This window comes from Ranitomeya imitator, chromosome 2, assembly GCF_032444005.1.
Source record: "Ranitomeya imitator isolate aRanImi1 chromosome 2, aRanImi1.pri, whole genome shotgun sequence".
NCBI lineage: Eukaryota > Metazoa > Chordata > Amphibia > Anura > Dendrobatidae > Ranitomeya > Ranitomeya imitator.
In genome coordinates this window covers 804,056,725-804,082,503 of record NC_091283.1, presented here as the reverse complement: position 1 = coordinate 804,082,503, position 25,779 = coordinate 804,056,725, and the positions used below count along the sequence as shown (strand labels likewise).

The 25,779-nt window shown below is 43.9% G+C and overlaps 1 protein-coding gene across 4 annotated transcripts in view; it reads left to right on the top strand.

The window, feature by feature from the left end:
- The window catches only part of EXOC6 (exocyst complex component 6), a 300,123-nt gene that overhangs the window by 133,610 nt on the left and 140,734 nt on the right, over positions 1 to 25,779 (top strand). For all 4 annotated transcript variants that reach the window (XM_069753785.1, XM_069753783.1, XM_069753784.1 and 1 more), the window contains exons 13-17: positions 1,219 to 1,316; positions 5,863 to 5,968; positions 11,623 to 11,732; positions 20,479 to 20,590; positions 22,342 to 22,476. In XM_069753785.1, the coding sequence (XP_069609886.1) occupies positions 1,219 to 1,316; positions 5,863 to 5,968; positions 11,623 to 11,732; positions 20,479 to 20,590; positions 22,342 to 22,476 (561 nt within the window). The remainder of the gene's footprint in view (positions 1 to 1,218; positions 1,317 to 5,862; positions 5,969 to 11,622; positions 11,733 to 20,478; positions 20,591 to 22,341; positions 22,477 to 25,779) is intronic.

Below are 25,779 nucleotides of genomic sequence, written 5' to 3'. Positions count from 1 at the left end.
GGGGAGGACAGGAGGGAAGCTCCTGCTGCAGCCAGAAACCGGAGAGTGAGGAAGGGGAGGACAGGAGGGAAGCTCCTGCTGCAGCCAGAAACCGGAGAGTGAGGAAGGGGAGGACAGGAGGGAAGCTCCTGCTGCTGCCAGACACCGGAGAGTGAGGAAGGGGAGGACAGGGGGAAGCAACTGCTGCAGCCAGACATAGAAAAGTGAGGAAGGGGAGGACAGGAGGGAAGCTCCTGCTGCAGCAAGACACCAGAGAGTGAGGAAAGGGAGAACAGGAGGGAAACTCCTGCTGCAGCCAGACACAGAAAAGTGAGGAAGGGGAGGACAGGAGGGAAACTCCTGCTGCAGCCAGACACAGGACAGTGAGGAAGAGAAGGACGGGAGGGAAACTCCTGCTGCAGCCAGACACCGGATAGTGAGGAAGGGAAGGACGGGAGGGAAGCTCCTGCTGCAGCCAGATACAGGAGAGTGGGGAAGGGGAGTAGTGATGAGCGAGTGTACTCGTTGTTCGGGTTTTCCCGTGCACGCTCGGGTGACCTTCGAGTATTTGTAAGTGCTCGGAGATTTAGTTTTCATCGCGGCAGCTGAATGATTTACAGCTACTAGCCAGGCTGAGTACATGTGGGGATTCCCTAGCAACCAGGCAACCCCCACATGTACTCAGCCTGGCTAGTAGCTGTAAATCATTCAGCTGAGGCGATGAAAACTAAATCTCCGAGCTGTTACAAATACTCAGAGGTCACCCGAGTGTGCTCGGGAAAACCCGAGCAACGAGAACACTCGCTCATCACTAAAGGGAAGGACAGGGGGAAGCTCCTGCTGCAGCCAGACACAGGAGAGTGAGGAAGGGGAGGACAAGGGGAAGTACCTGCTGCTGCCAGACAGAGGAGAGTGAGGAAGGGGAGGACAGGGGGAAGCTCCTGCTGCAGCCAGACACCTGAGAGTGAGGAAGGGGAGAACAGGGAGAAGTTCCGTACCTGTTGCAGCCAGACACCGCAGATTGAGGACAGGGAAGGGGGGATGCTTCTGCTGCAGCCAGACAGAGGAATGTGAGAATATGGGGGATTAAATAAAAAGGAAAATATGTGCCAGAATATTAGGATCTCTTATTTTTTTATCCTGACCTGTCACGCTTTAGATTTGTGAGAAGAATAACATGGTATACACCATTATCGCTGACGTCATCCACTTATGTGATTTGCTTTTCTCCATTTTTAGGGATATGGATTTCCGGTGAATCGACTCTTTGATCTCCTATATGAAGTTAGAGACAAATATAATGAAACACTGCTGAAAAAATGGGCTGGACTATTCAGGTAATGATGAGCACTTATTGGAGTTGTGGAGTCATTCATGATTTTAAGAAAGTTGACTTTAGAGCAGAAAATTGTGCACAATTAAAATAAAAAAATAAAAATGCAGATACCCAAAAAACGATTTTTGGCCAAACAGTGACTGAGATGACTATCACTACATAAAGTTTGCATAGTGGTGGCTCACGTTACAAGGTGGGATTGGTTATCAGCGCTCAGAGGAGGGAAACTCTCAAATACACTTATTGGCATAAGTGATGCACTTTTTTCCATCTCCATAATTGTCCCTTTGTGAAACATTAGAGCACTTATTTTTTAGGGTTTTTTGTTCTTTCAAGCTGTGCTTCTATAAAGGTAATAGAGGTTCATATCCATCTACTATATAATTATCTAAGGGTCACTTCCGTCTTTCTGTCTGTCTGTCGCGGATATTCATTGGCTGCGGCCAGCCAGTGGGCGGAGACAAAAGGGCAGGGGAGGCCAGGAAGTATGCAGAGCGAGTCCCCGTCCACTCCATACAGGCCCGGCCAGAAGCGCTGCAAAGGGGGCGGAATCACCATGAGGAGGGCGGAGCCGGCCGGGACCATGGGTGCTAAAAAAGAATTATCTATTGACCAAACTCACTAGACAAATTTACTTTACTGAGAAATCAGCCTTTGAATTGATGTACAAATAAGGATGAAGGACTATGGTAGATCTAATGCCCCTGTCACTCCAGCTCTATTCCCTGCGCAGCGCTGCCTCCTCCTGCTTAACTGACAGTCTCTATGTTGTGTGACTTCAAAGGAATTTTGTAACCCCCGGGACATATATGACCTATTATTATGGGCATACAGGTAATAGAAATGTTACACTATTCCTACCTGTATGCCTCATATTAATGGTCTTGTGGTGGAGAAATGTTATATTCTTTTTTTATGCTAATGATTTCTTCCAGGCTCCGGGGCGTGCGGCGCCTGGAAGAAATCCCTGCCTCCTGTCTTCGTTGCAATACTACGCCCGCTCCCATGCACACAAGTTGTGGCGCCTTGATCCCACGCCTGCGCCCTGCACTAACTCCACAATCCATACCTCTTCCTCCCTTCTATGGGCACTGGAATCAGAGATCTTCTTCGAATACTGGCTTTTCCACTGGTTTTTGAAAGAGCTTAAGGGTCTCAGCCTCAAAGATCTGTCCCCAATAAATCAATCCCACCCTCTCCCCATTCTAGATCTGACAGTTCTATTATGTGGTGCGATTATCGTAGGATGGAGACACAACCTCAGTGGCGCTGTCAATATTAGGAGGGCTTGATAAAGAATAAGAGACTTAGCAGGAATCTGTGGGACCCCTATAGAGGAGCAGAACAACAGTGGATGTGGGATCTCCTACTTGTAGGGATGGACAGTTTCTACAAGGTACTTCAGCGAATCCTCCCCTCTATCGACACAAGCGAGGAAGCTGGGCCGCTCAGTGATGTAATTTAGGGTCTGGCAGTGCAGCCCTTCTTTACATCCAAGGATACTGTGTCTGTGTCCGATTTGGAGCCCTACAACCCTGCCAGATAAAAGAGGTTACTAGGGAGTTAAGTCTATGAAACGTGTTGGCGTCTTTGTATACTGGTGACTGTAGAAGGATATATTCAATGAAAAAGAAGCAACATGGCATCCGTACTAATAATCAGTATAGGTGCTCAAGTAGGGTATCCAGCCCAGGAATCCTAAATAAGAAAAAAACTTGGCACTCAAGAAGAATTTTGGTGTAATGAAGAAGATCCTTTAATGTGCATCCACAAAGATATAAGTTTCAACGGTTTTGGTCCACATCCGGACCTTCATCAGAACAATTTGACAGGTATAGTAGGTAAAGCGCATATAGGGTCATTGTTGGTTCCAAGTGGAGAGCGCGTCTCTCTGAGCAGCTTCTGTCGTACTCCACGTACGCTGACATCCACAGGATCTCCCATTGCATCCAGGCCAGTTGAATAATCCAGTTGGAACCAACACTGACCCTATATGCGCTTTACTTACTAGATCAGTAAAATTGTTCTGATGAAGGAACGGATGTGGACCGAAAACGTTCAAACTTATATCTTTGTGGATGCACATTAAAGGATCTTCTTCTTTACACCAAAATTCTTCTTGAGTGCCAAGTTTTTTTCTTATTGTAGGAGGATATATAACACCTTACATATAATAATTAGCTTAATTAAGCTAATGTGGGCCATAGCCAATGGGGGCGGCTTCTCCCATCCCCTTATCTTAATCTGAGTGAACAAGAGGAGAGGACATTCAGGTCACAGGGGTCTCCCAGGGTTCTGGATATTTGTATCCCTAGATAAGGAAATTGGGTTACCCATTTTAGGGGAAGAATGGACACCCGTTTGGGGGGTAGCTGTTATGTCAACGGGGAGAATACAGGATTAGTCTCAGTTAATCTTTAGGCCAGAAAAAAAGACTATACTTATCAATTGTATTTACTGCCGTTGAAGGGAGTGGGGGTGGAGCAGATAATGGCAGCCACTGGATCCATTGCTATAGCGTACAGCGTCGAGGATAGTGGGCATCCCTGCCTAGTACCCCAAAATAGGTTGAATGAACCTGAGATGTACCCATACATGCAACAATGGGTTTGTATAAAGTAGATTAACCCATTTAGTGAATACTCACCCAAAACCTATCCGGCACATTGTAGCCCACAGGAACTTCCACTCAATACAGTCAAAAACCGTATTAGCGTCTAGAGAGACTTCATTCATTTCCACTACCTGACTGGAGGGACCTAAAAAGACATCTGGCCTCCATGAAGAATCTGAAGGATGCAAGACCGTCACCGGTCGGCTAATATTTTTGCAAGGATTTTAACGTCTGATTGTAATAATGAGATGGGTCTATAGGAAGCAAAAATAATCTGAGGATTTTAGAACTAGAGACGAACATTGTGCATATTGTTTGTAAAACTCCCTGGGAAGCCCATCAGAGCCAGAGGATTTGATAATTAAAGAAAAGAAGAAAAAAGAAACTATGCTAAAAAAAAGGCATCTCCCAATAGATCAACTTTATATTGAAAGAATTTTGTGTAGAAACAGGCAGGAGATTTATTATTTATAAATCTACGAAAACACTTTTTGTGTTTGGTAATTGGTTGATATAGTAGCTCTCTTGGCCAAGGGAAGCTGTGGGCACTCTTTCCAGGCATCTCTCAATTTGGACTTCGAGTCTCCTACTACTATTCCCTCCCCTTTGCACCATTAAAGGCTTGGGACTCAAGTCTATCATCACTGTGTGTGACCGCATGTTTGTGAATCCTCGAAGCGCACACAGTTTGCTGTCAGGATTCTCCAGTGCCGGTAGCGGGCAATCAAGCATGCTTCTGGCCACATTCCGACTAGAAGTGTCCAGCCCCATTTATTTCACTTGTATTGAGCGAGACTGCGCATGTCTAGTAGGCATGTGACCACATGTATGCAAATTGCATACTTGCATTCATGTGTCACCTATTTCCGTGACCTGAGAATCTGGACAACGCGCACTATGCAAACTGTGAAGATTCACAAGTCTGTCGTCACATAGAGTAACTGCAGACTTGAGTCCCAAGCCTGGACATACCCCCTTAATCTTTGTAATCATCGGTGGTTCTGAGGCGCCGTTTGCCAACCGCTGTCAAATTTACTATATACTGCAATACTGCATTGAATAGCAAATGTGATCAATAGATTGCAGGTTTTGTTTTTTGTTTTAAAGTAAAAATTAAAAAAATTACAAAAATATATATATACCGGTATATAAAAAAATTAATCTCCTTCCTTCTCTCAATAAAAAAAAAAATAACAAAAATAAAAAAAAAACATATTTGGCAACTTTGTCGTAAAAAGTCCAGTGTATCAAAAATATAACATTATTTTACTTGTATACCATGAAAACAAAAAATCAAAATGCTAGAAACACAGTTTTTTTTTGTATTGCTACATGTTCTCCACAAAATGCAATAAAAAGTGATCATAGCATTGCTTATGTCCCAAAATGTAGCAATGAAAACTACAGGTTTCTGCGCAAAAACATATACCAGGCCCTTACATCACTCCATCGACAGAAAAATAAAATAGTTTAAGGGTGTTAGAAAATGGCGACACACACCAATATTATTTTTTGGTTAAAATTTCAGATTTTTTGGAAACTGTTAAACATAAAACATATACAGGTTTGGTATTGTTGTAATTGTACTGATCACCGTAAAAATAAACCCCAAAAAACAGTGGCAGAATTGCATTTTTTTTCACAATTTGTCTGCATTTAATTTTTTTTCCATATTTTTCAATATATTATATAGTATGCCCCTCAAAAAAAAAAACACGCCCTCGCATGGCTAAGTTTAATGTAAAAAAAACAAAAGTTCTGACACTTGGATAAAGGAGAGGAATGAACTAAAGTGCAAAAGTGAAAACGGACCTTGGTGAGAAGGGGTTAAAGTGCAGTAATATTGGCTGGTATACAGCATGGTACATCCACTGTATAATGCAGAGGATAATGGTTAATCCAGATCTTTAATCCACTGATTTTGTGACTTTAGGGATATTTTTGAAGCTGATAACTACAGCCCAATCCCTGTAGCTAATGAAGAGGAGTACATGGCTGTAATTAGCAAATTTCCTTTCCAAGATCCGGAAGGTGACAAGGTAAGTAAAGCCTGATTGGTGTTTGTTTGACATGCTGTGGCATAACCTGGTACTTAAAGAAAGTCACTTAAAGGTGAGCAGTTGGAAGAGATTGTATCAGTCTACCTAGGGGTCTTTATCTAACAATTATGGAAATCTAGTGTATTTGTCTTGCAATTAGAAGAATAGTGGCCTAGTCCAAAGAAGGGCACATGTGAAGAAGATGTTTGATGGAGAAAATGTGGAGAAATAAAGCTTTGATTACCTTATGTTTGATCATTGACTCCATATGTCTCTGTTTTGTACATTTCAATATAAAAGACTAAGGGTATATGTCCACGTTCAGGATTGCATCAGGATTTGGTCAGGATTTTACCTGAGTAAAATCCTGACCAAATCTGCACCTGAGGTCACTGGCAGGTCACCTGCGTTGTCCTTGCGTTGTTTCTGCAATGTAAGGACATGCTGTGTTCTTAAAAGACGCGCCGCATGTCCGTTTCCGCGGGTACGCCGCATGCGTCTTTTAATGCATAGTGGAGACGGGATTTCATGAAATCCCCTCCACTATGCTGTAACATCTGGAGCCGCAGCGTCAAACACGCAGCGTTTCCTGAACGTGGAAACATACCCTAAAGCCCCCCCCCCAAAACACTTTAGATAGCGGTCAGCCAGCAGCTATCTCACCTGACTTTCCCATACACAGGAGCACTTATTTGGGCAGCAGCTATCTCACCTGACTCTCCCATACACAGGAGCACTCCTTCAGCCAGCAGCTATCTCACCTTACTCTCCCATACACAGGAGCACTCATTCAGGCAGCAGCTATCTCGCCTGACTCTCCCATACACAGGAGCACTCATTCAGCCAGCAGCTATCTCGCCTGTCTCTCCCATACACAGGAGCACTCATTCAGCCAGCAGCTATCTCGCCTGACTCTCCCATACACAGGAGCACTCCTTCAGCCAGCAGCTATCTCACCTGACTCTCCCATACACAGGAGCACTCATTCAGCCAGCAGCTATCTCGCCTGACTCTCCCATATACAGGAGCACTCCTTCAGCCAGCAGCTATCTCGCCTGACTCTCCCATACACAGGAGCACTCATTCAGCCAGCAGCTATCTCGCCTGACTCTCCCATATACAGGAGCACTCCTTCAGCCAGCAGCTATCTCACCTGACTCTCCCATACACAGTAGCACTCATTCAGCCAGCAGCTATCTCACCTTACTCTCCCATACACAGGAGCACTCATTCAGCCAGCAGCTATCTCACCTGACTCTCCCATACACAGGAGCACTCATTCAGCCAGCAGCTATCTCGCCTGACTCTCCCATACACAGGAGCACTCCTTCAGCCAGCAGCTATCTCGCCTGACTCTCCCATATACAGGAGCACTCCTTCAGCCAGCAGCTATCTCGCCTGACTCTCCCATACACAGGAGCACTCATTCAGCCAGCAGCTATCTCACCTGACTCTCCCATACACAGGAGCACTCATTCAGCCAGCAGCTATCTCACCTGACTCTCCCATACACAGGAGCACTCCTTCAGCCAGCAGCTATCTCGCCTGACTCTCCCATACACAGGAGCACTCATTCAGCCAGCAGCTATCTCACCTGACTCTCCCATACACAGGAGCACTCATTCAGCCAGCAGCTATCTCACCTGACTCTCCCATACACAGGAGCACTCCTTCAGCCAGCAGCTATCTCACCTTACTCTCCCATACACAGGAGCACTCATTCAGCCAGCAGCTATCTCACCTGACTCTCCCATACACAGGAGCACTCATTCGGGCAGCAGCTATCTCGCCTGACTCTCCCATACACAGGAGCACTCATTCAGCCAGCAGCTATCTCACCTTACTCTCCCATACACAGGAGCACTCATTCAGCCAGCAGCTATCTCACCTGACTCTCTCATACACAGGAGCACTCATTCAGCCAGCAGCTATCTCGCCTGACTCTCCCATACGCAGGAGCACTCCTTCAGCCAGCAGCTATCTCGCCTGACTCTCCCATACACAGGAGCACTCATTCGGGCAGCAGCTATCTCGTCTGACTCTCCCATACACAGGAGCACTCATTCGGGCAGCAGCTATCTCGCCTGACTCTCCCATACACAGGAGCACTCATTTGGGCAGCAGCTATCTCACCTGACTCTCCCATACACAGGAGCACTCATTCGGGCAGCAGCTATCTCGCCTGACTCTCCCATACACAGGAGCACTCATTCGGGCAGCAGCTATCTCGCCTGACTCTCCCATACACAGGAGCACTCATTCAGGCAGCAGCTATCTCACCTGACTCTCCCATACACAGGAGCACTCATTCGGGCAGCAGCTATCTCGCCTGACTCTCCCATACACAGGAGCACTCATTCAGGCAGCAGCTATCTCACCTGACTCTCCCATACACAGGAGCACCCATTCAGGCAGCAGCTATCTTGCCTGACTCTCCCATACACAGGAGCACTCATTCGGGCAGCAGCTATCTCACCTGACTCTCCCATACACAGGAGCACTCATTTGGGCAGCAGCTATCTTGCCTGACTCTCCCATACACAGGAGCACTCATTCGGGCAGCAGCTATCTCGCCTGACTCTCCCATACACAGTAGCACTCATTTGGGCAGCAGCTATCTCACCTGACTCTCCCATACACAGGAGCACTCATTCGGGCAGCAGCTATCTCGCCTGACTCTCCCATACACAGGAGCACTCATTCGGGCAGCAGCTATCTCGCCTGACTCTCCCATACACAGGAGCACTCATTCAGGCAGCAGCTATCTCACCTGACTCTCCCATACACAGGAGCACTCATTCGGGCAGCAGCTATCTCGCCTGACTCTCCCATACACAGGAGCACTCATTCAGGCAGCAGCTATCTCACCTGACTCTCCCATACACAGGAGCACCCATTCAGGCAGCAGCTATCTTGCCTGACTCTCCCATACACAGGAGCACTCATTCGGGCAGCAGCTATCTCACCTGACTCTCCCATACACAGGAGCACTCATTTGGGCAGCAGCTATCTTGCCTGACTCTCCCATACACAGGAGCACTCATTCAGGCAGCAGCTATCTCACCTGACTCTCCCATACACAGGAGCACTCATTCAGGCAGCAGCTATCTCGCCTGACTCTCCCATACACAGGAGCACTCATTCAGGCAGCAGCTATCTCGCCTGACTCTCCCATACACAGGAGCACTCATTCAGGCAGCAGCTATTTCGCCTGACTCTCCCATACACAGGAGCACTCATTCGGGCAGCAGCTATTTCGCCTGACTCTCCCATACACAGAAGCACTCGCTCTGACACACACTTCTGTGTTCTCTATGAGACAGTTGACGCTAAAGGAGTCTCTATGTCTTACAGATCCTTAATGCCACAAACCACATCTGGCGGCACTAGCCGACATCAGTCTAATGTGTATGGGGGCCTTTAACTATGTTCAGCCATACAAATATTTCCTGAGTGTCCAGTTTTGGAACCACCTGTGTACCGATGGAGCACTTATTTGAACATTTATTAGTTTTGGAGCACAAACACTAATAACATTGCTAGTGAATGTAAAAGTTTTGGATTTGCCCAGAACAAGCCTAAAGGTACCGTCACACTAGACGATATCGCTAGCGATCCGTGACGTTGCAGCGTCCTCGCTAGCGATATCGTCCAGTGTGACAGGCAGCAGCGATCAGGATCCTGCTGTGCTGTCGCTGGTCGGGGAAGAAAGTCCAGAACTTTATTTGGTCGCTGGACTCCCCGCAGACATCGCTGAATCGGCGTGTGTGACACCGATTCAGCGATGTCTTCGCTGGTAACCAGGGTAAACATCGGGTAACTAAGCGCAGGGCCGCGCTTAGTAACCCGATGTTTACCCTGGTTACCATCCTAAAAGTAAAAAAAAACAAACACTACATACTTACCTACAGCTGTCTGTCCTCCAGCGCTGTGCTCTGCACTCCTCCTGTACTGGCTGTGAGCGTCGGGCAGCCGGAAAGCAGAGCGGTGACGTCACCGCTCTGCTTTCCGGCCGCTGTGCTCACACAGACACAGATGGCGTCATGTAAAGCAGCCATCACCACTGGACTCAAGAGCAGTGAAAATGTGTTGTGTAGTGTCAGATCACACTTCTCTATCTGGCATCTGATGAATTAGTCTGTTTTTGGCGAATGGTGGGAGAACCTTACCTGCCATAATGCATTGTGCCAGCTGTAAAGTTTAGCAGAAGAGGGGTAATGCTGTTAGTCTGCTTTTCAGGGGTCGTCCTCAGCCCAAGAGAGCAAGGACACCAGGGCCAACTGTTGGAAGTAGCAATCCTAGAAGTCATTATCGACCCTTAGAGCCTAGCCACATGATTTAGGATAAGAAGCCAAAACCAGAACCTCCATTTGTAGACAAGAGTTTTGGGTGTTTTTTTGCAGCCTATTGATGTCCAGCAGAATAAGTGGTTGTTTGGGTGAGTGGTCATTGACATGGGTCTGCATGTGGAGAGCATCAAGTTGGTGTAGGGAGGCTTTTGGGGAACAGTTTGGGGAAGGTCCTTTTTTTTTGCATGACTTGCCCCAGTGCACAAGGCAAGATTCAGAAAAGCATGATGGGGAACGTTTAGTGTGGAAGAACTTGAGCTCAGATCTCAACCCCATCCAATACCTTTGGGATAAAGAAGAACAGAGATTGCGAGCCTGGTCCTCTCTTCCAACGTCAGTCTGACCTCATAAATGTTCCACCCCACGGACTCCACAATCTTGTAGAAATGCATATGGATTTACAAACGTAAAATGTAATGTCAAAAAAGCTCCAGTAAGTGTAATGTATCGGTGTCCCATACTTTTGTCCATACCTTGTATGTGGCACGAGTTACATAAAGATCAGGTGTGATACATATGGCATCAGCTACCCAGGAAGGTCAGCAGATCATTGAGTTTTAGGTTTCTTTGGTGGTCTTCACAACCAAGGGCTCATTAAATTGTACGACCCAGGATGATGAACAAATACAGTTACCGATCGGTGGTCAGGTAATTTATAGCCTGGTTAGATTGGCCGGACGCACTTACGATGTGCACTGATGAATTGTTAATAGATCATTTAGTGCTTCTAGAATGTCCTTGTCCTTGGTAGCACATGTCCTGTTTACATAGGACGATGCGCTGCCGAGAATGCTAAATTGTAAGCAGCGTGCTTAAAAATCATTTCACCCGATGAACAAGCATTTTGTTCGTTTGGCAAGTAATTGGCAGTCTGCGTGATTATTGGGAAACGAGCCTTCCTGGGAACACTGGTTAGCGATAATTGTGCAGTGTAAATGCAGCTATAGGGTCCAAAGGTGTCAAAACATCTTAACTGTTTGCCACACGATCATTTGACCATCAGCTACCTCTCCTCAGTTATCCATACATCCAGTGGCTTATTTTCCTGGATAAATAGTAGGATTGGAGGTGTTTCAATTTAAAATTGCCTAATCCTTCTCTCACTTGACCTCATTTGTCAAGGGAGAGTCGGGAGACCCCTCGACACATGAGGTGGTTGGCCGGTGTGGCCAACGTTAATGTGTATGGGGGCGTAGAGCATGGGCAAAAGTGAAGAGAGTTAGTTATCAGCAAAGTCAGCAACACTACATGTTACATGATGATTGATCTTTGCTTTTTGAAAACTTGTTTTTTCTCTCTTTCAAGGTATCTTTTCCAAAGAAACTTCCAATGTCTCAGTCAGTCCCTCAGATTTATATACAGGTGAAAGAGTTTATTTATGCAAGCCTTAAATTTTCAGAATCACTTCATCGAAGGTAAGTGCCAGCGCATAGTAATTTGGTCATCGTCTGAATTCATATTTCTTTACTTTTGAAAACCTTTAATCTGATTTTGGTCTAGTAGGAAAAAGGATAAAAAACGGACTCAGGATATTGTGTGCATGGGGGCCTCCTGACTGTCCTCCGACAGCAGATGTTATGGGAAGAAAGATCAGCCATATTGGATTTCAACATGCCCAGTCTTTTGTATTGTATTTAGGAATGTGTGATGGGCTAATATAAAACCATCTGAATCTGTTGTATGTGGCATCAAAGTGTCAGCAGCAGATCATTTAAGATCCTGTAAGTTTTGAGGACCGCACTTGTTTATTCCAGCACATCTTGCAAATGCCTGATCTGATCACAATCTAGTTGTATTTGAGGATTATGGAGACCAAGTCATCACCTTGAAATCCTTCCCTTGTTCCTCGGACCATTTCTGAACAATGTTTACGATGTGGCATATCCTCCTGAAAGAGGCACTGCCATTAGGCTATACTGTTACCCTGTAGGGTACAACATTTAGGGAGGTGATATTTGTCAAACTACGATCCATATGAATGCCAGGACCCCTCTTGTCCCAGTAAAACATTGTGCAGAGCAACACACCTCCTTGCTTTTTCCCCATAGTACATACGGGTGCCATATCTCCCCCAAGTAAGCGATGCCCACACATCCAACCTCCCACATGAAAAAGAAAATCTGATTCATCACAGTAGACCATCTTCTTTCCATTGCTCCATGGTCCAGTTTTGATGTTTACATGCCCAATCTAGGTGCTTTGGGCAATGGATATTATCAGAATAGATGCCTGACGGGCTTGTGGTTATGCTAGTGGACCACATTTGGAAGGTTATATCACTGCATACTGGGAACACCCAACAACATCAGCCATTTTGGAGGTGCTCTGACCCAGTTGCCTCTCCATTACTATTGGCTCATAGTCATAGTGGCTCAGATCCTTATGGTCGCCCATTTTTCCAACAAATCAACCTCAAGATCTGACTGTTCACTTGCTACGTAATACATCCCATCCCTTTTCAGACACCATTGGCTTAGGAAAATAATAATGTTATTCACTTTATCTGTCAGTGGTTGATCGGTGTATGCTAATAAGGCTTTATGAAAAAAAGTCTCTAATGCCCCTAATAGTGGAAATGGCGTGCACTCTTACTCAATAGGGACAGGTGCAGGCTGAACCTGGATGCTATCCAGTTGACCAGTAAATTCATAGAAAAACAGCCGCACACAAATACTTGGATTTTTAAATGCAAAAAGGAGAGTAATTAATTGTATTCACCACAGAAGTATAGAGATGTTGAGGTAACGTTTCGGCCCCGTAGTGGGCCTTTGTCAAACCTCACTTGTAGAGAAAAATATGGTGAAAAAGGACCCCGCAGAGACGGGACAAGCAATTGTGATGAGCAGGCTCCAACAAGAGAGAGCACTTGGTGATGTGTGGAACGCTCGGAGGTCAGAGAAAGGGAAGCAATCCCAGTCAGGGCTGCGGGCACGGGCTGTAGGAGTCCCTGTGCTAATGCCCCTATACACTTCAGATGGCTGTGGGTGAACAATGGTTCAGTCGATTGTTCGCCAGATTGCTATCTTGCCCAATTCTCCTATACACATTGTGCGCTACGTCAGCCAATCACTCCTATGTTCTCTATTAGAAAGCCTCCATCAGGCTCCTCTACAGGCTTATGTCTTAAAGAACAAAAGGATTGGCAGTCTGAAATTGGCCATGCCAGATCTGTGTCTTCCTTGACCATTACCTGTCATGGTGCTCCCATGCATATTAGACCGTTGGCTGAACAAGATATCGCTGGTTTGGACGATGTTTGTTTAATGGATTCCTTAAAGAGGTTGTCCACTGCTTTTGCATTGACGGCCCATCCTTAGGATAGGTCATTAATGTCTGATCGGTCTGGGTCCGACACCCTGCACCCCCGCAGATCAGCATTTCTTGGAGTCGGCGGCATTAGCTGCTGGCCAGAAGTACTCACTTGCTATCTTCTGACATTGGCCACGGTACTGTACATCCACATCCTATTGATTTAACACCTCAAAAGTGAGTATTCCCGGAGGCTGATTGGCAGGGGTGACGGGTGTTCGGACCCTGAAGATAGGTCATCATTGATAAAGTAGTGGACAACCTCTAAAAGGATGAGACCTTGCAGCTTCAACTCTGAAAACTCACCAAGGCCAATGGCCACACAATTTCGAAACAAATACACTATATTACGCATATGAGATATATTACATAGGTGCATGATTGACCCGGGATCAATGTTTGCAGAAGAGCATCCATTGATACTTTCAGGTCCGTGATCCATATCCCAATCTCCTGGTGAACTGTAGGTCCTGCCATGGACAAGGGTTTCCACCTATACCACCCATACCTCCCTTCATCAGTGAGCTTCATTTTTGCAAAAATCTGAGGATTGTTCAGTTGTGCAAGTTGGCAAATTTACAATATGTTTTCTCCATCATCTCCAGATTTGGTCGGAAAGGATCACGCTAAACTGTAGCACATAAGCCAGCCTGTGTAACTGCTAATATCAGGTGTTTGTTGAGTCCGAGCAGATTTACCTGCTCCATTGTGATCCACATCTTCTGTAATTGTCTTTCTATAGCCCGCTCAGGTTAAATCACTTAGAATAACATTTGAGAGCCCAGCATGAAAACACATCGGCCAGAAGCCACCTCCAGCTTATCTGCCATGTCTTATCTGGTAATGAATGTAAATGAGAGGAGTTTCGCACATCCTTAATTGGTCCCGGGTACAATTTACACATAGTAACGAGTAACCTTTTGACCTAACCTGGAAATATTTACTCACAAAACACATGTAGAGAAACACACAGGCGAGATGTCAGACCGTGGCGCACGATTGTTTTGCATCCAAGTGAAAAAAATGCACATTGCAACCACTATGAGACGTGACCAGACACCGCAGTACAAAGATGGTGGGCTTCTATGTGAAGAAGTGGTGCTGCTGACCCATGGACAGTGACACCTATTACACTCCAGCTGTCATTCTTCCAGGACAGGTTATGGGACGGAGATTGCCATGGACAACACTTCCAACTTCTATGTGCCCTAGAGCCGATAACACCGGGGCAATATAGACGTATGGCCAATAAGGCGGCTCACAACTCCCCAAGCTGCAGTTAAACTGTACACATATTTTTTACATATTTTTTAAGCTTTGTTTTTTTTTTTTTTTTATTTTGTGCAGTTGAAAAAAACATACAAAAAATTAAAAAAATGTAAAAAAAACAAAAGTGTGCAGTTTAAACACTGGTTGGGGTATTTCTATAAACTCTAGGACAAAAAAACTTTTTTTTTTAAGTTCCAATACGTTGTCCTTTACATATTAGTATAAAACATGTGTTCGAAAACAGGTACCAGTGTCATCAGTGTTTTCCATCAGAAGATGGAGACCCGAATGGCACACGGACGGCATGCAGACAGCATACAGACTTGTCATGGATGGCACACAGATGTGCTGTCCGTATTTTTTACCAGCCCATAGACTTGTATAAGCCCTTGTCATCTGTGCTGCCACATAAAAAAAAACATACCTGTCTCCGTGTGTTTTGCACGGACAAATTGTAACGGACATGTACTAATGGGTACGCGTTTTATATGTGAAAAAAACAGATACCACACATACTGTGATTGTTGTTTTGTCCCGAAAGGTAAAAGCAAATTAGGTTTGCAGCTTTTTTAGTTTGTACTTTTTAATTTTACATTTTTTTTGTCTATAAAAATTTATATATTTTATGTTGGGTATGTAGGGGTTGTTTTTATTTTTTGTTTGTTTTTTAATTTTTCACTTTTTAAGAAACTTGTTTTACTCAAGGCATAGAAAGGTTACCATCCCGCTACTAGGTACTGCGGGTATAAATTCACACATTGTGCAAATCTCCCAGTTTATCTTCATCAAAATCTTTTGTCGCTACCTGACAATTTTGCTGTGGATTTTGTTGTAGTTTGCCCTAGATCTCACGACCCTTCATTTCCTTCCACACTGAATTCCACTTACAGATTTCACTTACTGCATAAAATCAACATTGCAAGTCAATTTCTGCACAGAAATTTCCAGCCGTGTGTAGATGTAATTTAATTAAATCTCTTTACTCAGCTGGTACTGGAATAAAGCCCATTTAGTGGAGGCAGTAATTAAGGAATGAACATGCAACTTCTCATTCCCAACTATCGGACCCTCTAAACGGGACGGAAAAACACCTGAAGGAAACAAAGTCAATCTTGACGATGATTTGCCTTAAAATTCATCGTTATTGGCAGCACACCGTCCTATGTAATTGGGTGTAATGCTGCTGATACCATTGATATTCGTCAAGAACAGTTACAAACTGAAGCTGTAAGGATTTGCAGATGCACAGATGGCACTGTCTTTGCCTCAGATTTCAAACAAAGGTTCAGTTTTAGAGTTTTAGAAACTTTGGAGGAAATTCCATAGTTTCTTCTCGATAAACCTAATTGCAGCTGTATGGTCAATATTGTATTTGACCTTTACTTTGATAAGTGTTGAAACTTTCCTTAACTTGGGACAACACGTCTATCACCTATACTTATTGATCAGTGGGTGTCCCACATCTGGGACCGGCACCGATCGCCAACGGGATTCTTTTATCCCAATTACAAAATGGAAGCAGCAGTCAACCATGAGCACTTCTGCTCCGGAGAAGAAAAGGTGAGTCCTGTGTCATGCCAATAGTAAAGCATCAATAGACTATTCATGTGTGGGGGGCGTTAAATGTATGGAGCGGTATCACTTGCCTAAAAACACTGCCATGATAAAGAACTGGATCCAATCATCCTCCAAGAGCAAATTCTCCCTGCATTCCAGGAGCAATTTAGTAATGAACAATGGTTTCTCCAGCATGATGGAGACCATGCCACAAGGCAAAAGTGATCACTTAGGGCTTGGTAAACAAAAGATTGAAATTTTGGGTCTGTGGCCAGGAATCTCCCCAGATCTCATCCCATTGAGAACCTGTGGTCAATCCTCATAAATCGGAGGGACAAACAAAAACTCAGAAATTATGATAAAGTTCGAGCATTGGTTAGGCAAGAATGGTTGGCCATCGTCAAGATTTGGCCCAGAAACTGATATCCAGCTGCTGGGGCAAAGGGTGGAAGTCTTGAAAAAAAGGGTCAACACTGTAAATATTGAGGCCTTGCATAAACTTGATGTATTTATCTATGAAAGTTTGAAAACTTCTGAAATGCTGATAACCAGAGAAAAATCAGACTGAAAGATCTAAAAGCACTAAAGGAGCAACGTTTGTGTGAACCCAAATTTTCTAAGTCTCAAGCCTTTCGGCCATGACTTTATTATTAGATATTATTATACTGATTTTTACCAAATCCTTTCTTGGACAAAAAAATTATAATCTTCTGCAGAATTTTCAGGAGAAATTTGTTTATGACAAACTATAGATTATAAATGGAAGTCAATCTACAGGCCGCTGCGGAGCGTTAGAGCTTGTGCCCTCTGCTCTTACTGTACCTCCATGTGCCAATGACGTCCACACATGCCAAACTATGCAGCTCTTCCTTGCACATCCACCATATGGTGGCACAGGGTTCCCATACCTCCAGGAATGCAGAAAAGTAGGAACTCTATATGATGCCATACAACGTCCCTACACCTGGCATGAATCGCTCATCTGTAGAATGGTGACGATTAAGTGATCATAGCCTTGGTTTATACAGCAGTCACATTGCATAATCAATTACTTTTTTAATGAAATCCCATAGTGTGAGACTAATCAGAACATAAGACATTGCTGCATTCGTCTGTCCTATATATACAACATATCCATTTCATTAATTTTCTTTTACTATTGCCCATGACCCCTCTACAAACCCCCTGATGCAGTACTGCATATATACACTTGATGGCAGCACTTGCCTGCAACCTTTCAGGGGCAGTTGGTTTATTCCTTGTCTGCACCTCACAGTTTTACAGTTTCTGCTGATTCTGAGTAATTAGAAAAGTCAGTATTTTAATTAATGACCTTACAGGTAGAATTGAAAGTAGCCAAAAACTGCACATAAGAAGAGTTTGGCATACTATGATAAACAAAACATCATCATCTCAATGCCAAGCAGCAGCTGCAAAAGCAAATCAAATTTTAGGGTGTATAGAAAGAGAACTACCTGGGACTTAGATCTAATGTTGCCCCTTTGTAAATGCATTGTAAAGTCTTGGTTTGAGGCATCCTAAGCAGAGTAAATAAGATAATGTCATCAATCTTTGGTTGGCCATCATAATCCTGCCTATATGAGAAATGTGGAAGGTGAGCCACTTTTGCTGACCTTCTGAAATTATGATGTATGAGGTTTGGTCTGAAAGTAATGCCTTCTATTTCCACGGAAAATACAACAGGTGCAGAGAGCATAATAACAATGCGGAGTAGAGCAAGATTTCAGCTACATAATGTCATTTGTCCACAGTCACCACCATTGGTTTTTGCATTTTTGCCAGCAATAAACAAGAACCTGCATGCCGGGCCTGGAAACATCTGAACCGGCAGAGACAAGCCACTTTTTTTTAACCAACAATGAACATGTCGTCATTTAGAAAACGTTGCCACCTTCATTGGCTCAAAGACATGGAAGTCTGAAGGCACCAGACCCGGAATATACAGCTGATGTTCTAGGACAGTGCAGCCAAATTTTGCAAGTTGCTCAATGGTCCAGCAGGTTTGACAGATCTACATTCAATGCTCTTTCTGTTCCTGTGCCGCATCCATGGGTCCCAGTGGGCATAAACGTTTGCGATAACCCAACTTTGCCAACTGGTCATAATCTGCCGATGCCGATTCGTTTGGAAGAACTGATGGAGGACCTCTTCATTTCGAGAGTTGACGGCTGTGCAGGAACGCCCGGGAACGAGGCTCGTCTTCCACATAATTTTCACCACAGTTGAAAACCATCATCCACCGCCTCAATGTGCTCATATCTTCTGAATCGCCTCTGTAAACCTTCAGCAAGCATCAATGGATATCAAAGGGGTGCAAATTTTTCGTCATGGAGGAATTCAGTGGCATACCTCTGCACATCTATGTCAGCCACCATTTTGGTAGGCTGCCGCTAAGATACTGTCTGTCTTGACGACAACGAAATGCACAGAATATTAGCAGTAGAGTTTAACCTTTACTAAAACCCCACCAGCATCCGGCTCAGACGTTGTCAGTCAACTCAATAAAATTATAAGCATTACTTTTTGAGCAAACCTTGAATAACTGCAGTAATATCAATTCTCTCAAGGGAAAGTCCACATGGATTTTCAGCCTGGAATGTAAAATCCTTTGCATATTACAGCACCAGATGTTACACAATCTCATGCACACAATGTGGAGACATTTGTCATCTACAACCTGTCAATTTATTCTTTTTATTGCGAGTTTCACCTGCTGCAAAGGGCACAATCTGCACAAACTTTGCACCACCCGGTGATAAATTTGCCACAATGGACAAATCTATGTGTCCATCTACTACTGTATGAGGGTATATTCACAGGTGGCGTTTTTGCAGAGGTTTTTTCAGCAGCAAAAAAAAAAGATCATTTTTGCGCTCATTTTTTTATGCCTTTTTATGTGTTTTTTTTTTTACCCCCTTTTCATTAGAATAGGTGAAAAATGCTGCAAAAATGCGGAAAGAACTGACATTCTCCAGATTTGAAAAAAACAAAACTCTTGATTGGTTCAAAACGTCAAGAAAAAATAATGCATGAGATTTCAGAAATTTCATTCACATTGCCGATTCTGTAAAGTGCATTTTTTCCCCGCAGCAAAAACATCATGTTTGAAAATCCCCCTACCATGTAGCAGATTTTGTTCCATTCTGGTACCAGCATTGTACATTAAATTTGAAGAAATCTCAGACAAATCTGCAGCGTAAATCGATGTTAAATCCACAGCATGTCAAAACATTCGTGCACCATTTTTGTAGCGAGACGTAGGTTTTTCTGAATTTTCGCAGCAGGAGAAATCCCCCATAGGAACGAATTCTTGAAATTCTGGATATACTGCAAGGTGGCTGGGAAATTCCACCTACAAGTCAGCACCTTTTGAAGCTGTTTTACTATGGGAGAAACCTGAATGAGCTGCAATAAATTTCCGTTAAATGCAGAATTGTATAGAAATTCCACTAGAAATTTGCCTTTTTCCCAACACCATATTATGTAGCCCTTCACACGACACTCTTCAATTACCAGTATGTCTAATTTTTCTAATAATGTATCAATTCCATACAATAATGCCATTTTATAGGCTTTAAGGTGACATTTAAGCTTATTGTATTGGGATCGTCTGTATACGCCGCCATTAATTTTTCTACTCCAGTAAATAGTAAATGTTGTTTCCTTCCGCCATTGATGGATTCTCCGATAAGTCATTATACAAAGAAACACTTTCATTCATTTTCTGGGATTTTTGCATATTCTCTCCTTGTAATAATTCCCCTATGAGACTCGCTCCGAGTGTAAGTGTCAAAGGTTTGTTCTTCGTGGCGCCTGAGGTGGAAGGAAATCTGGGAATGTCCTGATTGACACTTGTGGCTGCAGACAGAGAACATGTTGTAGAAACATATATACGACATTCACGTCATTCAGGCTTCACCTTGGTTTACTTTTTCTGGCTGTCTGTGGGAATTCTGCCTTTTAAAAAAAAAAAAACAATTAAACATGTTTTATGATTAATTTCAGCTCCACGGAGATTGACGATCTGCTCCGGAAATCTACTAACTTACTTCTCACAAGGACCTTAAGCAGCGGTTTGCAAAACCTCATCAAAAAGCCTCATATAGGTCTGACAGAAGTAAGTATTACACTGGGGGGCAGGAATTAAGGGACACAAGCTAACATGTACCCGTGAAAACCCTTCCCGATGTGTCCTTCTCCTGGCCAAGCATTGGCATTTTTACCTACCTTGTAAATTCCTGGGTTTTCCTTATAAATTAGCTTGGCAACCCCTTTTCCACGCTCTAAAGCCTCTAGTAGCTGCAGGCCCGGCCTTAATCCATCCATTTATAATATCTACAACTATTATATCGCCATGTGTAGTACTTTATTTCCCCAGTAGTCACCACTGTAGGAAAAATGAGCAGCTCGTGTTAAATCAGATCGTGGTTGATCAAAGTGTTTCTCTTATTCAGGGGTTGTCTATAAAAAAAAAACACTCTTTAATTCCTGCAGGCCATATATTCCAAAAACTAGTTGCTGATTTGCAATGCACTGGTCCAGTGTCCTGCCGGTTTTCTGCGGCCACCAGAACCAGTACATCTTCACTTTTGCGGCTGTGGGTCTGGCATCCTGGACTCTTCTGTAGTTTACCAGTGCTAGTCGATTTTGTGCTGCCCAGCTCCGGCGTTTACTCTTGTCCTCCTCGGCAGTCTTTACTTTTGTGGCCATCATGCTTAGCCCAGCTGGGCAATTAGGCGCTAGCGACATTGAGGATGCTGACCCCAGAAATGAAAACTTCCCTGGTCCGGCTGTCACGAAGGACTGGACTGGATGCCACACAAGGACAGGTGCCTAACTCTAGATGGAATCAGTAAAACATCACTGCAAAGATGATCATCCAGTTACGGTCCAGTTTAGTAACAATGCTAACCGGTTGGCCCTTACAAAATAAGTTATAGCCTCCTATGGCAATTTCTGCCATTTTTGTCAAAAATTTGTGTAGGGATATCCTTCCTGTCAGAATAATGGAAACCACAGCCAAACCTGACTGACCCGATTGTAAAGACCGTTCTACACGTTAGACTAACGTTGGCCGAGCCCGCCTATATTGGGGCTTGGCCTGCAGTCTAATATGTACGAGGGTCTCCCGACTGTTGCCTGACAGATGATCCAATTTGGGACTGTCGATCCTGGTGTTCTTGGTGAGTTAAGCCGTCACCAAGGGACCTGCTCTCTTGTAGAGAACACAGGAGCACTTGGCTGAGTGAACGCTCCTCTATATGGAGGAGTTGGGAGAGATAGCTGCCGGCTGACCGATTGGCCAAACCATCATTTGGCTGACAGCTATCTATTAGGTCAGTAAGATCCGATGGACAATGGTGGTGTCCATCGTACGATGCGACTGGTAGAGCGCTGTGACTCCTGTGGTGTGACTGACCATCAGTCTCAGTATCGCTCCCATAGAATAAATGGTCATTTTCTGAGCCCTACGTCCCTTTGACTTTTATATTACCCTACAGATTTTGTATTTATGGGGTCCCTTCGTCCAAGCAGTCAGGACTGGGCCCCAACCTACAGATCATCACCAATGAAAAATTTGGTCTTTCTGACTCCAGTGTTCCCAGTATCTACTGGGCAGTTACACTCTGTTTTATGTGGGTCATGAATGAATTGTGCCAGATCACCGGTCAGAACAAGCATTGGTGCTGTCCCTCCAGTGTAGGAAGCTATGTACGTCTGCGAGCATTGCTCCGGGCGAGCTATAGCTGTGCGGCTTCCTGTAATACAGTAATTGCCATGTATTTCTGTACGGTCTCAAAGAACAATACCTCCTTAAAAATCGGGTGGGACGCTGTGCCACAAACCTGTTACCTTTCTGCTTTGTAGCTTGTGCAGATCATCATAAACACCACACACCTGGAACAAGCCTGTAAATACCTGGAGGATTTTATTACAAATATTACAAATATTTCACCCGAGACGGTGCACACCACCAGACTTTATGGCCTGTCCACCTTCAAGGTAAGGTTTATGGTAAATAAAGGGACCATCCCAAAGTATTCATTGCCTTCATTTATATTTGATTTATACATATAATTCATAGCAGATCATAGCAAGACTTAAATGGGGTAGTCCAGATTTAGGAAAATATGGCCGCTTTCTTACAGAAACAGCGCCACCCTTGTCTACAGGCTGTGTCTGGTACTGCAGCTAAGCACAATGCACTTAAAAGGAGCCGAGATGCAATACCAGACACAGCCTGTAGACGGGTGGCGCTGTTTTTGGAAGAAGGAAGCCATGTAATTCTATTCTTAAATAACCCCTTTAAAGGGGTTCACCACTGAGGACAAGCTCTGCCCATGTGTCTCATTGGGCTATCCCTTTTGGACAGAGAATTAAACACTGGTCCTCACCATGGAGGCCCTGGCTAATCCATGTCTTATATTTAAAGGGGTTATCCAGCTTTTCAAATTGGCATCCTGACAAAACGTCGGATCGCACTTTAACCAATGTTATTCTATAGGGCCGTGCAGATGTCCGATGTTTTCCTTGGACAGAGTCTGTCCGAGGATTCACACTCAGCCATGCAAGTCGATGAGTGCATGGAAACATCGGACTGCACTCGGATGACATCTTAGTGCAGCCCAATTTCCACGGACTGACAAGATGGAGAATATTTTTTCTTCATCTCCCCCTTATCCAGGAGAAAATGCTTATTTTCAAAAACAGCGCCACACCTATCTATAGGTAGTGTGTGGTATTGCAGCTCCACTCTATTGAAGTGAATGGGGCTGAGCTGCAATACCACTCACAAGCTGTAGACCGGGATGGTCCTGTTTTGGGAAATGTTTTTTTAAATCTTGAAAACCCCTTTAAATGGATGGAAGCGTTTTCAAACCGTCATACCAAGCACTTCCGCCACTAAACAGTAAAGGGGACCCATTAAGAGGGATCTGATAGGCCATCAGTTTTATGAATATTACAGGACGGATACAGGGGGCTCGGGAGCTGTACACAGAGGTGTGGGTTGTGTTATTATAGTGTTAGCACCTGCCACTTCCAGCAGCAACCAGAGCAAGCTCGGATCACTGCCGGTTAACCTCTTAAATGCCTGTCAGTCGTTCACAGTGGCATTTAAGTTGCATCCGTTTCAGTGCCCATTACCTCCACGAAGGGATCGCAGGCTGTCTATGAGTTGCCATTGTAGCCGGCAGTCTACTGAATCCTACGTCACCATCTTTGTGCTCCCATGAAGCACAGCCACAAGGTGACCTTCACAGGAGATCGAGATTTTTACTATTTACAGCAATACAGATGTACAAGAGATTAAATGGTCATTGGTTTCTTAGGGGGAGGGCTAAAAAAAAGTGATTATCAAAATAAAAAATTAACGTTTTAAAAAAATAATAAAATGTAATAAAAGCATAAAATACCCTCTTTTTCAATACAAAAATAAAGAAATGGCACAAATATATATTCACTATCATAACATCTGTTGAAATATAAAATTATTTAAACACCGTGAAAAAAGGAAACGCCAAAATTGCTGTTGGAAATACTCCTAAAATTCAACACTATTCGTAATGTATGGACAAACCGTTCCCCCCAGCCGCTACCAGTGCTGGTTATTCCGGTACTATCGGTGGGCAGTGGGAGCTGGTAATGATAATTGCTGCGTGTCTGCGATCCTTTATTACACAATTGCCTGCCAGATCAGCACAAATCTGTCTTATTTGCTGCAGTCCGGGGTAAAGTAGATGAATAATGGCGTGACAGCAGCACTTTAAGCTTTGTTTTGTTTCCTGTGCATTATCGGGTGTCAGGAGGAGACGGTGCGGTGCAGTAAATAGTCCTGTTTGTATACAAAATAGTGCGTGCCGGAGCTGTAAAGCTTGGCCGGCGGTCACCTCTAGAAGAAAGCGGCGTACCATGGAAGTGAAGGATTTGCTAGACTCTGCCACTGCTTAAAATGTGGCACTGAGACCCAAGGACAGTAAGTAGACTGGTAGAATGTCTGCGGGACGGCTCCCATCTGAGACCTGTCGATCTGCATTTACAAGCGCAAACATTGTGTCCAAACGAGCGCCGATTGCCAAATTTGATCGCAATTTGTATTCAGTTGCTCTTTTAAATGGACCGATGCAAGCTGTACGGAGATAAAGATCGGTAAGAGGATCGCTTGGTCGCAATGTAATATTGTCGGTGGTACATCACCTATTTACCCGGGGATATGCGCTGCTGACAACAATTAATGTAATTTTTATTCGTACTCTTTTTTTGCAGTAATATAACATATTTGGTATTGCCCAATCTGTAGAAAGCCTTATCCATCAAAATATAAAATTAACTTGAATAATAAACACCCTAAAAATAAAAAAAAAAAACAGATTTGCAATTTTTGGCCTCCATATCTCCCTTAAGAAAATGCAAGAATATCCATCAATACATCGTCCGTACCCCAGAATGGTATAAATAAAATGTGTGCTTGGTACGCAAAAAAAAAAAACATGACACAGGTACAAATTAATTTTTTTTTCTTACAAATTTCCATTTTTATTTTACAACACGTAATTTTTATTATTATTATTATTATTTGAGAGGTCATTTTAACACCCACCGCCCTTAAAAAATGCTGTAAATGCTGCTGCTCTCTTTTTCTTTTGTTCCTGCTCCTCTTCTTTCCTGAGGTCCATGGACCTCTCTTCTCTGTATGTAAATCTAGCCTGTAGCGTGGCCTTTCGCTCTTTTATGGGAGTTTTTTTTTTAGGAACATACCCAGTCGGCTAAAAAGTACTGATTTGCCTACTGTGCAGAGGAGAGAGGCCATATCTAAGGAATAGAGAGGTGCGGGAACAAAAGAAAAACAGCGGAATTTACAACAGATAAAAAAGTGTATATATAATATTTGTGTCAAGTGACAGGTCCTCTTGAAATCATAAAATTTGAGTATTTCAGTTATTTTTATGCGTAGTTTTGGGCAAACACATTCCTAATAAATGGAAGCGTGAGCATAGTCTCATGAAACTCATCCGACCTACAGAAAATTTCACCCGCGAGCAGAAAATGTATTCTCCTGGACATTTCTTTGCTGATTAACAAGCTTTTAAAAATGATCTATACCCGGCTGGTAGTTTGGGCGTTTGGCTCCCTAGTAGAGGATGGGCAGCAGACTTGGCTGTGAGTTACTGCGACACTTTGATGAATGGTCCTCCAGGCGTCACTTATGAGTTACACCGTTGTAGATCGGAATTTAAAAGCAAATGTCTTTTTGTCGTGTTGAGGAAGCTCCAGAGAATATCAGACTTGACGTAACGGACAAGAACC